This window comes from Anguilla rostrata, chromosome 15 (genome assembly GCF_018555375.3).
Source record: "Anguilla rostrata isolate EN2019 chromosome 15, ASM1855537v3, whole genome shotgun sequence".
NCBI classification, from domain to species: domain Eukaryota; kingdom Metazoa; phylum Chordata; class Actinopteri; order Anguilliformes; family Anguillidae; genus Anguilla; species Anguilla rostrata.
Genome location: NC_057947.1, coordinates 5,350,422 through 5,367,995, shown reverse-complemented (window position 1 = coordinate 5,367,995; position 17,574 = coordinate 5,350,422). Strand labels below are relative to the sequence as shown.

General features: G+C 45.7%; 1 protein-coding gene across 1 annotated transcript; it reads left to right on the top strand.

Annotated features, from left to right (window-relative positions):
• Window positions 1–2,954: 2,954 nt before the first annotated feature.
• On the top strand, window positions 2,955–15,860 carry LOC135241028 (cytochrome P450 27C1). The gene is made up of 9 exons (XM_064311134.1): window positions 2,955–3,438; window positions 6,539–6,729; window positions 7,336–7,535; window positions 8,401–8,610; window positions 9,039–9,202; window positions 11,692–11,858; window positions 12,525–12,603; window positions 13,569–13,772; window positions 14,417–15,860. The coding sequence occupies exons 1-9, from the start codon at window positions 3,151–3,153 to the stop codon at window positions 14,531–14,533; spliced, it is 1,620 nt and encodes a 539-aa protein (XP_064167204.1). The 5' UTR covers window positions 2,955–3,150; the 3' UTR covers window positions 14,534–15,860.
• Window positions 15,861–17,574: the final 1,714 nt, after the last annotated feature.

Below are 17,574 nucleotides of genomic sequence, written 5' to 3'. Positions count from 1 at the left end.
TACTACAAACATTGTGCCGTTTCAACTGATTGATCACAGAAAATAAGTGATGGGGGTGGGGGTCACTGCTGTGAAGAATCAGTTCCTCAGTTTTGTCCACATTTGTCAACAAACAGCCGGACCGACACCATCCCTGAAGTCTGAAGACCCGCTCAAAGTATTTCCGTCCATCACAATCTCTGCTCTAAGCACATAAACCAACCAAAGCCATACTGACTGCATATTTCAATAACTACACACTGTTGTCCTGTAGCCTCATCTCATTGGTATAGCTTCTCCCTCCGACAGCTGCACCCCAAAGCAGACCTGGCAACGCTGTCACGGGAAGCTTCACGCTCCTTACGAATATCAATGGGGTCCTTCTGCAGAGCTCTGGATGAGACAGGGGAGGCCGAGCATGGGGGAAACGCAACGGGATCTGCCAACGGGACAGTGCCGGGAGACGGGGCATGTGAGGTGAGAGCGGGAACCTGCCCAAGAATTCCAGTACCTAAAAAGCAGCACAAGAGTGCAGAGCGCGGGCCCCCCCCCCCCGCTCCCGCCGGGGCCTGGCAGCGGCTTCTGAGCGCGCGGAACACAGCCGCCACAGGTCCTTTCATACGGCACAACAGAGCCCTTCGGGAGCCGACATCCTGCTCTCACAGAACTTACATAACGAGAGAGATGAATAGCCGGCTTTCCCCCAGCTGTGTGGTCTGCGGACTCCTCACGGACAGTGTAAAACTACCAGGTGGCATCGTTGCTCTTATTAATACCCCCTATTCTTCAACCAGCCATTAGATGGACCTCCACAACTTACACTACCGGGGGTGGTGCGGAATGTTTCCGCAACGTGCTCATGCAAACGATTGTTTGCCACCATTTTATGTGACTGCATTTCATGATATCAATCTGCCAGTTAGCTAATTACGCTCCACTGAGCACCATGATAGACAACGTGCCGGATTCCTATGAATCAGTGTTTGATTGTCAAATTGGTAACCTTGTGGCGAATGAAATGTCTTTTGAGGACAGGGAGTATTGGGTAATATAAGCGTGCCAGCAGTCCAGTGTTCGTTTTTTGACAAGGGCCTTTCTGTCTGGTCCATTCCAGACACACTCATTTTGGAGATTTCTGGTTGCATGGAACGTCCACATCCATTTTACTGAAGTTCATAAACAAATGGGGAAACATATTTTTACTTATATTAATTTACTTGTAAAAATTGGGAGACTTTAAAATAAAACCAGGAACAATAATAACACTTGGAATATTACATAACCAAGCAGCAATCTAAGGCCTGCTTGATTAACTTCTGGTTTCAAATAAATTTAGATTTTTACTGCAGTAGTGATGGAATTACAGCCAAATTAATGCAAATGCTTAAGAAAAAAAAAAAATTGAGTCCAACAAATTTTTAACGTATAAAAATAAAACATATTATGTGAACCCTCTGGGTACTGGTGATGGTTTCTCTCAAGTTCCTGTTTCTTAAGAAGGAAGACATTACAAACTTCACTCTTTGGGTGGAGCTGATGACTCACTTTCTTAATTTGTGAAACCATAACTATAATAAGCATTCACTCTTATTACAGTACTGCTATGCTAAACTGATATTCGATTTCAACAATTTAATTACTCTGAACAAAAACTAAACATGAAATAAAACGGATTGAAACTCACATGCTACTAGCGTATTTTTGAATAAAGCTATTATTTAGTAGGCTACAGCGGATCATCTTTCGTGTGATATTGCAAATGTAACCTGTGTTTCCTGTTCTTTTCTAATTCGCTGCGCAGCCACAGAGAACATATTTTTTACAAAGTTGCTTTTAATGTTTTAGCCTCTTAATACTTGTTCTACTCTTATTTATATATTTTTTTTAACATCCTGTTATTTACTATATTCTTTTAATCTTGTATCTGTATATGTTCCTCTGTTTGGCCCTCTTTCATGCTGCTCCTATCTTCATGTTAATTTATTCATATAATTTGTTTTAATGTGTCCCTTAAGCTGTCGTCTACATCTTGTATTATTTTATTTCTTTTTATGTGTGTAAAGCACTTTGTAACTTTGTTTCTGAAAAGTGCTATACAAATAAAGTTTATTATATTATTATTATTATTTTCTTTATTGCAGCACGTCTATTATCAACGCGTAACTCACACGCCTTTGGTTCATTTTCCTTGTTATAACCTCTGACAGGCAAAAAAACCATCGAGATAGGCTTGCATGCCTATGACTACCATAGTAACAGATTGCAGGTTATAACTACTTCATGATTTGTATCATTTTTGAAACCTACACTACACTTACAGTCATTGCCCAAATCAGAAATAATTAAATATCTGCGCTAACAGGCTAATCAAAACGCTCCTGAACAACACTGCCGCCAACTGGAATTATTCAATAAACCTTGCTTCCATAATATAGGCTATGTATGTACAGTAACTTGCCCATTAATTGAAATGCAGAAATCCAATAAAACCTCATTACGCAATACATATGAATATAAGAGGAATATAAGAGTTCGTTATAACAGATAATCATAAATGTCCATATTATTTCATTCTTTTCCTGCTATCTACCCAACTGCCATTGTTTGTAATGCATGTGGAACATTGCAAATACGATTTTGTTTCAGTGTACTATGAATGGTATGAGGTCAGAAAATGAAAAGTCTAGTATCAAGCTTTTCCTAAATCGTGCTATAAATTTCTTCCTTATTTATTTATTTATTTATTTATTTATTTCTTTTTTGCGAATAGCTTGTGAAAGCGCGGGGGTTATCACTCTCATTTGATGCTTTAAGACATTAGTGCCCCCCTGAACACATTGCACTCTCACATTTCTCATTTGCTGTGTTGTGGTATAACTGCGAACTTGGCAGCGCTTTGATTCTATGTTATGAGACAGATTTGAAGTCTTTCCAAACCGCCAGACCATCCCACCTCTCTCCATTCCGTCACCTCCTGAAAAGTCTGGCTTTAAATGCATCGGAGGGAACGCAGCTCAGCCATCTTCAGCAATTGCTTCGAGGATGAGCAGATCGCGCGCAGACACTCGTGGGCAACTGTGAAGTAGTCGGAACCGATCGGGACAAACGAATTTTGGTTTTCGTAGAACATTGATCTGCACTCTGTCATAGACAGCTGAGACAGGATATAGAATGGCACTTCTGAAGCAAATGCGGCATCTTTACCTCAGGAGACCCCCAGGCAAGGCGGAGAACAGACACTCTCTGCTCTGCGCTCTCGGTTTCCACCAACACTCTGCAAGCCAGTCTCCACCAACAGTTGAGGAAAATGTGCTGCCCGGAAACTGTATTCCTTCGACAGCAGCAGTCGGACAAGACACTCCAGTAAAGACACTGAAAGATATGCCAGGACCAAGCACTGTCAGTAATATTATTGAGTTCTTTTATAGAGACGGTTTCAGTCGAATCCACGAAATACAGGTAGGTCTGGTTTACATTGTGGACAGCTAACATAGCAAAACTACACTAAAGAGTGCATTTAGGGACACATCCATACTACACACGTGCGCGCACTTTGTTGCCAACTTACATTTACAGAATTGTTTCATTGATGGAGAATTGTTCACAGCGATTTCTGCTACGTTAATCCTGACAAACAGACCACGTTCGTAATTTACAGTTTTTTTGGGAGATGACCTATTTCGAATGAGCAAAGGTTTTACACGACAATCTAAATATTGTTGCACTTTCTTTTTCTTCCATTGGCAACCCCCTGCAAAGTACTCAAATTTCTCTTGTGGGGTAGGGGTAGAGGTCAATTATGCAACTCAAACTTGAGCACGCGCCTTTTTCCGTGCGCGATTCTAATTGCAAATAGAGGTACATGACATCCGTACATGAGACACGGGCTTGCGCGTGCCTAAAGACGTCAATGAAATATTTTATTCCTCGTACTTCCTTCTAGCATAATGTCACTGAACAGAATGTATCGTACAGACGGAGGTGGCGACGTGTATTGAGCCCGAGCCCTGGGCGCTTAGGTCTTTGAAAAAGGCGCGTGCTCAAGTTTGAGTTGCATAATTGCCCTCTACCCCTACCCCACAAGAGAAATTTGAGTACTTTGCAGGGGGTTGCCAATGGAAGAAAAAGAAAGTGCAACAATATTTAGATTGTCGTGTAAAACCTTTGCTCATTCGAAATAGGTCATCTCCCAAAAAAACTGTAAATTACGAATGTGGTCTGTTTGTCAGGATTAACGTAGCAGAAATCGCTGTGAACAATTCTCCATCAATTCAAATGTAAGAACATAATGTTATAAAGCAAACTAGGGGAAAAGGCAAACGAGGTGAAACTCCCTAGGTTAACTTCTTTATACGTGTAGGCTACTAAATTAGAAACGAATTCAATTGAAACGAACTCTGACCATATAGTAATTTAAATCCACGCTTTCGTGTCTATACAAACATCAAAGACCTTCAGATTTCCGCCCCGAAAAAAAACATACGTAGTACATGTCTATTATTATTATTATTATTGTTGTTGTTATTATTATGAATAATGTTTAGCTCATGTAGGCTATTGTTCGTCGGCTAGGCTACACAAGATTATTCCAAAGAAAAATAGAAAATCGCGCCTTTAAACCTCTAGTGTAACAGCTAATGCGTCAGGCCATGTACTGGTTCTATGGAATTTATGGATTTTTAACTTTCTCTTGTCAGCTTTGGTCTATACTTTATACACCGCCGTAGGGGGAATAGCAGTGACACAATATCTATAAAACCGTAAGCATACATTTCAGAAGGCGGCCCAACTGTTTCAATTCAAAAAGATATATATAATAAATGTATTTTTGGGTTACAAACAATCATAAGGTAGGTTCACATATGTGAAAATCGAAGAGATGCCAGCACATTTTGAAAAATGTATTCTGGGTGGTGTTCCTAAATTTTGTACACAGTCTTTCTGATTGACCACTGGTGTGCCAACATCACTTTCGGCACATTCACACATCGCAAACATGCTAGCCATTGAAATGAGATGCTTCTGGGCCGCTGTTTGAACTGCTTAAGGTATGTTTTCGCTCTTCGGTCACGTTTTTGGCCCCTTGCGGCATATCAGCGAAATAATATGCTTACTCTTGGTTGTTAGGAGCGAACATCCTCGTGAGCTCGAGGAAATGCACCAATGGAATGCGATTCTGTCGTTTTTCCCTGGCATATAACCTAATTCTATAAATTGTGCTTCAGTACTACTGCTTTAAATTGGTTTGAGATTCCTAGAAAATGTTGCCACAAACCTGGAAGCTCTTGGCGTCCATGGTTTTATTGCGAAGCTAAACTACAAAAAACACAAACGCATTTTGCATCTCAAAGAAACTGAGGTTTGGCATCCGTTGAATTTACTTGCCACGCTGAGAGAGATCAAATTGCACAGTGTTTATTCACATGCAGACACATTGTCCCCACTGCACAGTGCCTGCTTGTCTCTCTCTTTCTTTCTCTCTCTGTGATGGCTCCTGCCAGTGCTCTTTGCAAGAAGGTACGGTTTCAAAGCAGCCCGTCCATGTCACATGGGGACGGGGGATGGATGGGTGTGGCCGTTTATGAGTGCCAAGAGGAAATATGGGTACACAGAGCGTCCTTTGTGTGCATCTTGAGCCACCCAGTTGACAAGAGGCTTGAATGCAGACCCCTAAATACTGCAGATCAAATCACTCGCAGCTGTGACAGCATTGTTCAAATATGGGCGGCTGCATTCAGTCTAAATGAATTGCCGTGTTTTTTATCTTCCATTAAAATATTATTATTATTAGTAGTAGTAGTAGTATTAGTAGTAGTATTAGTATTAGGATTAGTATTAGTAGTAGTGGTAGTAGTATTAGTAGTAGTATATTCTGCTTCCTGCACAGTATCACAAGTTCAGAAGTTACTGAATCCACCAACAGCACTGCAACAAGAAATGAAATTGCAAAAAAAACTTTCTTGTGTTCCAGCCAGAATACCATAACCATAACCATAACACTCTTTACATGCAATTAGGGGAGAGGCATATTTGTCAGTAATGACAGCTGGTAGCCTGCAGCTCTCCCTGAAAAAAAGGCTTCTTTGGCTTGTCTCCATAGTGGAACCCTCTATGGTAGGTGTGAAAAGTGTGAAAGATCCCCAGATCAAATCATTTTGCCCACCAGAGAACCCCAGCACCAGAAAGGGCTTCTCTATGGAGACACAGAAGAACCTCTGAAACCCTTTCTTTGGAGAGTGCGGACGCTGGAGTGTGTTGTTGGGACGCACAAATGCAGTAACCCACACCTCAGGGGAGCCTCGTTGACGTATTAACCCACAATAGCCCTGGGTTCAGCCCAGTAGTGTTCCACCACTGCAGACTCCTTAGTCAGCTAAGGACAAACCCCAGCCATGACTCGCACCCATGACTATGACACCATCTACGAGGGTTCACCTTCTGGTGTCAGTGGACACACTGTATTCAGCATCGGTGTTAACGGTCACATCGTTGAGCCTTTTTGCGTTAACAGACAAAATGTTGTGCCCCCAGTATTAATCTCAGTGCCTCCTCTTTGCAGCTGCAGCACAGTCAGAAGTACGGAAGAATCTTCAAGTCGCGGTTCGGTCCGCAGCTGGTCGTGTCCATCGCCGACAGGGATATGATAGCTGAGGTTCTAAGGGCGGAGGGCGTGGCCCCTCAGCGTGCCAACATGGAGTCATGGCAGGAGTACCGTGACAAAAGGGGGCGTGCCACGGGCCTCATTTCCGCGTGAGTGTGTTTCACCTTTGACCCCCATCTGCTTCCGTTCACCTGAACATCTCAGGGCTCGATTGGTGGCTTCTGAGAACTGTCTGTACAAAACAAACAAAGACTTACATTTCATTTTATTCCACTTACATTGTTACTGAACAAAAAAAAAAAAAAGTTTTCCAGATCTATTAAGCGCAAAAACCCCAAAAGTTTTCAGGAAAAGCTTTCCCCTGTCCCCAGAACGCAGACGGAGAGAAACCAAAACAGCGATATTATTCTCTGGGTAAACTCAAAGGCTCCCTGGTGGTTTGAGGGATGGACTTTGCCAGGGACTACAGGCTTGGGGGGTATGGGGGTCTGAGTTTTACTGTAGCGATGTAGGGTAGGGGTGCATGCTTTCTGAAGGCACTGTTGGTGGCATGGGTGCTTAAAGGTGTCTGTGTGATTCTTGTACCCGGCCAAAACCAGCGAAAAAACGTTTTGAAATTCAGGAAATAAATCAAGCGCTAGATCAAAATAGAAAAATGACACTTAAGGTAGGTTGGCAGTGTTGACCCTGGGAGTCGACTGAAAGTCGTTTCATTGGCGGGTGCCTGATGGGCGTTGCTTTTTCCCGCGCCGAAGGGAAGGCGAGGATTGGCTGAAGATGCGGAGCGTGCTGAGGCAGCTGATCATGCGGCCGCGCGACGTCGCCGTCTTCTCCGACGACATCAACGGCGTGGTGGCCGACCTGCTGGCCCGGGTCCGAGCGCTGCGCGGCCAGCAGCCCGACGGCCTCACCGTGCTCAACGTCAACGACCTCTTCTTCAACTACGCCATGGAGGGTGAGGGACGCACGGGCGGGGAGAGAGGGAGCCGCCGCTGGCCTGGTTTTTTGGGACGCACGGCTATCATAACGCGTGTGTTCCACCAGTGTGAGGCTAGGCTACACACCCCAGCTAGCTAGCACAAGGTGGGCTTGGTTTTAGACAGATTGTACGTAAGGAATGTCAGCCGTGTAAGTTAACAGCACTTCTATACTGCGGGTGTTATAGGGAGAGTTTCGATTCGGAATTAGTCTCATAAATTACCAACAAAAAATTAGGGATACCAATAAAGGGGTACAATTATGAACTTTGATCATAAATAATAGGAGGAATTTAGAGACCTGATTGAAGTCGTACAACCTTATGCAAAATAAAAGTTATTCAAAAAGGAATCGCAAAGGCTTAACACTTATAAAGAGAATGCTAGTAAAAAATGAAGTGAAAAGACAATCACCAGAAGATGAGGAGGAGTTCATAGTTTCTTCAAAGTGACGAAAGTAGGCAACCGTTAGGGTCGGCAGAAGTGCAGCCATTGCATCCTGTCAGGTTAGCTTGGTACCTAGAGTCCAGAGCAGTGACTGAACTGAAGTCCGCGATGTCGGCGATGGGAATTACATTACATTACATTACAGGCATTTAGCAGACGCTCTTATCCAGAGCGACTTACACAACTTTTTACATAGCACTTTACATTGTATCCATTTATACAGCTGGATATATACTGAAGCAATGCAGGTTAAGTACCTTGCTCAAGGGTACAACGGCAGTGTCCTTACCCGGGAATCGAACCTGCGACCTTTCGGTTACAAGCGCAGTTCCTTACCCACTGTGCCACACTCCGTCCGTCCGGGAATGCTAACAGACGTTGGTTTTGGGGCTGCAGGCATATCCGTGATCCTGTACGAGCGGCGGCTGGGCTGCCTGGAGGAGCAGATCCCCCGGCTCAGTCAGGAGTACATCGCTGCCGTGCACCTCATGTTCAGCTCCTTCAAGACCTCCATGTACGCCGGGGCCATTCCCAAATGGCTGCGCCCGCTCATCCCCAAACCCTGGAGAGATTTCTGCCACTCCTGGGACGGCCTCTTCAAATTCAGTGAGCAGTATTATGGGCTGGGGGGGAACCTTTGTTTGTTTTAGGGGGTGGGTACCCATAGAAGGGTGGGGGAAGGGAGGGGGCGGGGGGGGCTTGTGTGTAGTTTGGTGGTTGGGACTCAAAGAGGGGAGGTGTGTACTCACAAAGTGGAGGAGGGCTTGTGTATAGTTTTGGGGTGGGTACCCAGAGAGGGAAGGTAGGGCTTGTGTCAAACCGACCCCTGAAATCTAGACCAATTAAAATTAACTCATGTCATCAACAAAAGCCCAATTAATTTCTCCATATACATAGAATGTCGAATCAGTGTAACCATCATGCATCTGTGTGAGTCTCCAGCATCAGGGTAGGCAGGAGCACCTTGACACACCTGTGTTTAGGAGTATTTGGCATAACGGTAAGAGTGGGGCCTCCGTTCTGTCTGTCCACAGGTCAGGTCCATGTGGACAGGAAGTTGTCAGAGATTCAGGCTCAGCTGGCTGCTGGGCAGGAAGTGAAGGGTGGGCTGCTGACCTACCTTTTGGCAACCAAGGATTTGACTTTGGAGGAGATCTATGCCAACATGACAGAGATGCTCCTGGCTGGAGTGGATACGGTGAGGACGGGGGACGGGTTGGGGGGGGGGGTTGATGAGAGGGTGAGGGACTTCTTCCTCATCTACAGGGGTTTAAACAAAAACAAAAAGACATAAATGCATTGGAACAAATATTATTAAGTAGTGCACTGAGGGAAACAGAGAGAAACCATGCATCAGTATTGTGTTATAACACACCGTTCTATTACACAGAATTAACTTAAAGTTAATCATTTGCCCACTTAATAAGCTCAAAACAAAAATCATCATCAATTACATTTTTGTTTAATGAAACATCTCTAATGACCATGTTAATAGTCTACTTTTTATGTAACTGGTGCTCTAGGTCTACCAAAGAACCGTAAAATTCCTACATTTCTCTACACACAGAAAAGGCTGGGGCACAGGCTGGGATACACACCGATCCGAATGTGTTCTCTGTTTGTGTCTTATGCACGTCAGTGGAATGAAACCTTTTGTGCGCTTTAATGTATGTGTTGCACAATTTTATTACTGATACTGATGCCATAACCGAAGTCCCTTCAGGGAAAAATGGCATTTTTCTCTTCCATTCAACCTGCGAACAAGAGACAGCAAGGAAGTAACCAACGCCCAAACGAAAAGAAGAAAAAGATCAAGTGGAACGTGAGACATGAGCTAACACTGAGAGAACACAAACGCCTTCAGCACACTTCCAGTCAAAGCTGAAAACGCAGAGAGTACATGAAGATTTCTTGGAAGGCTCAGCAGTGAATTCACTCTTTGAACTCAGATTATACACTTTGTTTATTCAACTTTTTCCAGCCAGTTGGGCATGGACGAGAGGGGGAGATGGATGAGGTGCCTGCTGTTAGAAATAGCGTTGGAGTGGAAGTGTGTGGTGGCTGGGGGTTGGGGGGGTGGGGGGGTGGGGCGGGGGCTATATCAACAGGGCAGTTTAAACTGTAGAATGGCCAAGGCTGTCTTGCTTTACCTCATTCTGTGATGCAAGACACAATTGATCATCACAGCTATCGTGACTAGGGCCTCTCATGTCTGATCTGCGTCGGGTTAGTTTCCCAGGTGAGGATGGCTGGTGGTTCTCGTTCGCGAGGCTTAGTACTGCTCTAGAAGACTTGCACATATACAGTCATTGTTGGTAGCCCGTTGTATATAAGTGGAATAAACCCCTCCGGGCTGTCCCGGTTATTAGAAAATAATGTAGGCTACTTCGGTGGTAGTATGGGGTTACAGAAGAAATCATATGACAGATGGACCGACGACAACGTCGCTTTTTCATACGTCAGTGGGCTAATTTGCCTAATCTTCGCGGGACTTTAGACCGCGGTGGAAACGCAGACAACCATGGGCTGAAGGAACCTTTTAGTTCCTTGAAAAGTAGTTCCTGGGACTAAAAGTTCCGGGGTAATTTTGGTGGAAACGCGGCTTTGGTTTTGGTTTGTGGTTTGTTTCCGTTCTTAGTTCTGAGGTTTTGTACTGGAGTTGGGAGCTCCTGGTCCTGTTGCAGGGGGGCATGAAGTAGAAGCTTGGTTCTTTGATGTGAGGCCTGGTTCTGATACGGGGGCCTTGGATATGGTTCTGGTGTAGGGGGAGGGGGGTTACTTGGGTTTCAGCTCGACGTGGCGGCGAGCACAGCTGGCCGAGCACCAGGGTCAGGCCAAGGAAAGCGAAGCTGGGATCGTTAGTTCTATAAAGACAGCTCTGGCTTCTTTCGATAGGGGGCCTTTTTTGCGATTCAGGTTGATACCTCTTGAGGCTCTAAACCCCTTAGGGATAGGTTATGTGGTCAATTAGGGGGAGCCGGAGCTCTATGCCTTGGTCAAAAGGCAGTGGCAATCGGGTCCAGCCTGGGCGAATGCACCATTGGTCGGCCAGGAGCCTTAGCTGCGTGACGTTCTAGAGGTCTTTCCTTTCATTAAAGCTGATCAGTCTGCAGTCTGCTCCGGGGGCCTTGTTTGGCTTAGCTTGAGTTTGGTCCTTTAGTGTTTATGGCCGTCAGATTTATGGGAGTCCGCGGCGACGCTTTCTCTTTTGTGCGCTTGGTCAAAAGGGCATGGCAGATCGGGCCGAGCCGGGCGATGCCCCACTGCGTCGCTCACCTCTCTGTTCTGTTTGACGTGTCGCCAGATGAGGTGTTATTGAGGTTATTATTGAAATGTTGGATGAGTTTTTCCTCAGTGTGTGAAACTCCAGGGCTGGCTTTCTTCTCATCTTTTTGTTTGTGGGGACCATTATGGGCAGTTTCCATGGGGAGTTTCTCACCCAAGCCAAAGCTAATGCGTCTCACGTTAGGGTAAATACGTCAAACAGGCTTGAGTTCAACGTAGACTTAAAGCACAGGAGGGGCCTAGCTTCCTGCCAGCTTTGTCCTGCACGACATACAACGCAGTGCGTTATCATGTTGGATTCACGACTAAGCGCCTTGTTTCGCATCTGACGCATTCAGTGCGAAATGAGGCGGCCATTACGTTTCCTCTCAGAACCTGACGGTTTCTCGTCTCCTCCCTCAGACTTCATTCACTTTGGCCTGGAGCACCTACCTGCTGGCCCTCCACCCGCAGGTGCAGCAGCAGATCTACGAGGAGGTGGTGCGCACGCTGGGGCCCGACAAAGTCCCCGTCTCCGAGGACATCCCCAGCCTGCCCCTCATCCGAGGCCTGGTGAAGGAGACGCTCAGGTGCTCCCTGTCGAACAGGCACACGTGCAGGCATGGATGCAAGCAGACGTGCATGCACACGTGCAGGCATGGATGCAAGCAGACGTGCATGCACACATGCAGGCATGGATGCAAGCAGGCGTGCATGCACACATGCAGGCAAGGATGCAAGCAGGCGTGCATGCACACGTGCAGGCATGGATGCAAGCAGGCGTGCATGCACACGTGCAGGCATGGATGCAAGCAGGCGTGCATGCACACGTGCAGGCATGGATGCAAGCAGGCGTGCATGCACACATGCAGGCATGGATGCAAGCAGGCGTGCATGCACACATGCAGGCAGACGTACAAGCGTATACAAGCAGATGTGCATGCGCACATGCAGACAGGCCGGTATCCATGCACACATGCAGGCACACACACACATTTGTTTAACCAGGACAGATGTATTGTGGGTGCGCCTCCTGAATGTAATTTGACTGAAATGAGCTCTCTCCCTGCGTGATTCCTCATTATTATCCAAGACAAACCCCCAAATTCCAGGAAGCGGATGGGGGTTGAGAGGCCTGTGGGAAAGTTATGTGACTCACAGGTTCTTTGTTCTCTTCTCCTCTGCAACTCTGCTCTCCTCTGTCATCCATCGTCTTACCTCTCCTGTGATCCCCGTCCATCTGTCCGCTCTCTCAGGCTGTTCCCGGTGCTGCCGGGAAACGGCCGCATCACGCAGACGGACCTCGTGGTCGGGGGCTACCTCATCCCTGCAGGGGTAAGAGCCGGTACACAGTGAATAAGAGCAGAGAGCCCGGCCTCAGACCGTTAGGAGTGTGATGCCTCAGAGCCTCAGAGACAGAGTATAATGTTTGGCCTCAGAGCCAGCATACAGAGTGTTGGCCTCAGAGCCAGCATACAGAGTGTTGGCCTCAGAGCCAGCATACAGAGTGTTGGGCTCAGAGCCAGCGTAGAGAGTGTTGGCCTCAGAGCCAGTGTACAGAGTGTTGGCCTCAGAGCCAGCATACAGAGTGTTGGCCTCAGAGCCTCTGAGCCAGCATACAGTGTTGGGCTCAGCGCCAGTGTACAGAGTGTTGGCCTCAGAGCCAGCATACAGAGTGTTGGGCTCAGAGCCAGTGTACAGAGTGCTGGCCTCAGAGCCAGCTTACCGAGTGTTAGCCTCAGAGCCTCTGAGTCAGCATACACAGTGTTGGCCTCAGGGCCAACATACAGAGTGTTGGCCTCAGAGCCAGATACACAGTGTTGGCCTCAGGGCCAGCATACAGAGTGTTGGCTTCAGAGCCAGTGTACAGAGTGTTGGCCTCAGAGCCAGCTTACAGAGTGTTGGCCTCAGAGCCAGCTTACAGAGTGTTGGCCTCAGGGCCAGTATACAGTGTTGGCCTCAGGGCCAGTGTACAGAGCGCTGCTGTGGGGATCATGTTGCCTCATTACTGTGAGATGTTGGACCTTCATTCTCAAGGGTTTGCTTTGCTGGTTCTGACTAAACAAGAGTAAACACATTGTGCAACACACACAAGCCAAAGCTTCAAGTTACACAATTGTCCTGTAAGTGAATAAATGTGAAAACTTTGAGGGCTAGGAAAATATTACTCATGCAGCACAAGCACAAAAGCACAGGGTTTTGCTTCTCAGTGGTTGGTGCCACGGTACGTGAGGGTCCTGCTTAAAGGCGCGTGATGCATTGTGGGTCCACTCAGCCGGTCTCCCTGCCTCCACCCGCAGACTCAGCTGGCTCTGTGCCACTACAGCACGTCCATGGACGAGGACACCTTTCCCGGCGCCACGCAGTTCCAGCCGCAGCGCTGGGTCCGGAGGGACCCCACCGACCACGTGGACAACTTCGGCTCCATCCCCTTCGGCCACGGCATCCGCAGCTGCGTCGGCCGCCGCATCGCCGAGCTGGAGATGCACCTGGCCCTCACGCAGGTACGCCTGCGATCCTTTCCCTCCGTGACTCTCGCAGGTACGCCTGTGATCCTTTCACTCCGTGACTCTGCGCAGTACGCTCAGGTAACCGTGTCCTCCGTGACTCCCTCGCCAGGCTACCCCTGTGTACTCCTTTCCCTCCGTGACTCTCACAGGTACACCTGTGATCCTTTCCCTCCGTGACTCTCACGGGCACACCTGTGATCCTTCCTACCTGCGTTTTGACTCTTCACAAGGCACACCTGTGATCATTTCACCTCCTGTGACTCTACATTCACATACGCTTGCAGTTCTCTTTCAGATACTACCTTTTGAGTGTTTACGTAATTCTTGCATTCACAAAACGGGCCTAGTCTGTTCAAAGCATGCAGTGCTTCCCGCGTGCTTTTCTAAATCTTTAAGCTGGGGTGACTGCTTACATAAGGAGTAGTGTCACAAACGGTTTGATGGTGGAATTTCTGCTAAAAAATAGCACTTGAGGAAAGTGTAGCAGACATGAATCCATTGCTGTAAACACGGAACGCCTTGAGCTCCTGTTCAGCAGTATGCTGGTGCCTTGCCCAGCCGTGGTTGAGCTAAAGGAAAGACAAAGCGGTGCTCTGGTTTGTGATGCTGTAATGATGGGCTGGTACGGTTTGTTGCAGCTGATCCAGAAGTTCCGTATCCAGGTGTCGCCGCTGACCCAAGAGGTCCACGCCAAAACCCACGGGCTGCTCACCCCCGGCGGCCCCATCAACGTCCAGTTTGTGGACCGGCAGTAGGGCCTGCCCTGCTCAACCGCCACGTAAAGCGCTAGGCCATCTACCCCTGATACACCTCGCTATGGGACAGGGGTATCACTTTTACCCCTCGCTGTGGGACAGGGGCAACAGTTTTACCCCTAAATGTGGGACAGGGGCATCAGTTTTACCCCTCACTGTGGGACAGGAGTATCAGGGTTAGCTATGTAGGCTGCACTGCATTGTCCTCCTCAGCCAATCTCACCCACAGACTGCCTAGCCCCAAATGAGTGTGCCGATGACGATGATGACGATGATGACCCTGAACCAATTCCAGTGAGGGTCACACTTCAGCCTCCTCGTTCTTCCTTCTCTTCCTTTCGTCTTCACAAAATAATCTTAGTTAGAACAAGAGAAACTCTTAGACATTGTATAGTGAAGATGCTCAGGCGCTGGTTGGCATTGTAGTTGATGACGAAAGACAATTCAGAGGATGTCTGTCAGTTTAACGGGAAAAAGATCTCCCTCCTCTGGCACCGTCCCACAAAGAGGAGCTTTTGGTTCGGTCAAGATGACATTCTGTCTGATAAATTTAACAGTAACTGAGTTTTGTAGATACTGTATGCTTATAACAATGACATTTTGATATGTTAATTATTAGGATCACTATGACATGTCCTTAAGAGGATGTACTTAATTAGTAATCGACTACACCATCAATTCCAAAGATATTAGGATATGTAGTCTCCCATATTATTTTTACAAGATTTAAATATAGACATATGTATTCAGTTTGTGTTTCCTAAATTTCATATTACATTTTATGCATTGATCTTCAGAGTACCAAATAAATCAAGCTCTTATTAGTTCATGTAGTCTTTACAAACACATAGACACACAAAGAACTCACAGATAAACGTGTTTTGTTTAATTTAGTTAAATTTCTAATGTAATAATTTCTGTTTTGATCTTTGGTAGATGTAGATCCATTATAATTGGCATGTTAGACACTGGATTTATTTAACAAGTCATTACAGCTGCTCGAATGTGGGATAGACCAACTAATGAAAGACATTAGGAAAAATGAACCTGTTAAAGCTCTTAAGAATAGAACTATTTAATGGTGGAGAGTAGGCCTAGGTCTAAAAGTGTGTGCATGTAATTGGGAAGGAAATTAAAACAAATGTGGCAAAAGCTTTAGCATGTTGGCTGAAGGAAACTGTTACTCTAATTTAATTCACTGTGTCTAATTTAATCCATGTCATTAAAAATGATGACCCCCAGGACTAACCATGTATGTTTCACTGAACAGAAGAGTCTGAATGTTCACATGTTTATTTGAAATTAAAGTGCTTTGTAGGAACTGTGAGATGGCTTTGTTACTTCTGTAAGTTGGACTGTGCTACCTACAATTGAGGTTTTCGAAATGAGAGACCAGTGCTTCAAACTGCTCACTGAATTCACTTAAAATGTATGCAGTTTGAAGACATGACTTCTGGTACAATGATCAAGCCCTCAGGTAAACGCAAAACATGCACAAGTCGCTGTAGACCCTTTAATGTAATCCTGCCGTCTGGTGGTTTGGCTAAATTACTGCATCACATTGGTTCAGAGGGACCAGCAGACGTATCAATACTTTAAAATCCCAGCGTCTCCTACTTTATAAATTGGCACTGCAGCAAATTACCAAACGACTAATCGATTTTTTTTTTTAAATAATATATTATGTATCTTCCTAATATGTATCGCGCGCATTTTCCTCAGTGCCATGCTCACTTCTATCTGAAACCATTCACCTCAATTCAGGGTCATCAAAAATAATTAATACAGCGTCACAACGTAAGGGCATGCGTGAACGATTAAGAACAATAAACATTTTATTTATATAAATGAGCTGACCAAGGTACTGCCAGTCCCGTACCTTGGTGATATTTGATGCAAACGTCGGAGCTGAAATATCACTCAACTAATTCACATCCATAAACTACATGGGTGTGTCTGTGTTGAGGATCGCACTCACATACACAAGCACTGTATATTGCATGCCAGACTTTTCAAAGCAAGCAAAATTAATAAATTACCTACAGCCTATTTGCAACGTATTTTGTTTATAATATGTAGCCGGGATCGTGCACGTTATTTTTTGTGGGATGAATTTGGTAGTGAGCATGCAGCCAGAATCACATTAACTGCACAGTAACTGTTTCAGGTTTGTGGCAAAATGTCGTTTTGCCGTCCTTCACAAAGATTTCTTCGCCACCTAATTTGTACATTAAGTCACGATGTTCACTTGGCTTTGAGTAGTTCCTGCTGTGCACTTATCATGAGTAAGGGCTGTAAGTTATATCCAAGAATGCCTTTCCCTGTCGGGATTTTAAAAACAAGTGCTCATTTTTTAACCTCACGTGACAAGAAGTGTCACTCAAATCTAACAGTAGCTGTCCCTGGTGCTGAACAACCCAAATGTTGTAGCCTATGACTTCAGTTTAACCAGGTATTAAAATGTAACAATCAGCTCAGATTGTTCGGGGTCTAAACTCAAAAAAACTGCCTAGACCTAAAAAAAATGATTCCACATGTCATGGCCTTCATATGTTGTTAGTAACTCTTGAAACGCTTATTTTTTGGTTTGACGAATTTTCGCGGGACTTCCCCGATAGGTTTGTTTTATTCTCAAACTAAAACTATGTCCTTACACAGGTGATTTCTATCAATCAGACTGAGGAGATAACCCGTGGGTTTGTTTTCATAAAAAGGACATTGTTAATGCAGCGAATATTCAGCGAATAAGATGAATAAACCGCCGCTGTCTTACGTCCACTTCATAAACATAGAAACTATAAAAATCAATGCAGTGATAGGACATCGTTCATACGACCACATTAAGACATTCATCTGTGGGCATACTGTGAGACCCTAGGGGATAGGCTAGTTCCCTGTGTTTATCTCGCGCAGTTTTCATGATCAGTAAAACACGAGAACCTGTGACGCTACCTCTGGCACTGGACCACTGTCGTCCTCCTCGGGTCTAACATACTGTGCTTCCATCTGCTGGACAAAAGCGACATTAGGCTATCCGGAGA

What these genes read in the sequence shown, in the direction of transcription:
- LOC135241028 (XM_064311134.1), top strand. Translation starts at nt 3,151, where the DNA reads ATGGCACTTCTGAAGCAAATGCGGCATCTTTACCTCAGGAGACCCCCA. An exon ending in GTCGAATCCACGAAATACAG is followed by an intron (nt 3,439 to 6,538) that starts GTAGGTCTGGTT and finishes TCCTCTTTGCAG; the next exon opens with CTGCAGCACAGTCAGAAGTA. An exon ending in CTTCAACTACGCCATGGAGG is followed by an intron (nt 7,536 to 8,400) that starts GTGAGGGACGCA and finishes TTGGGGCTGCAG; the next exon opens with GCATATCCGTGATCCTGTAC.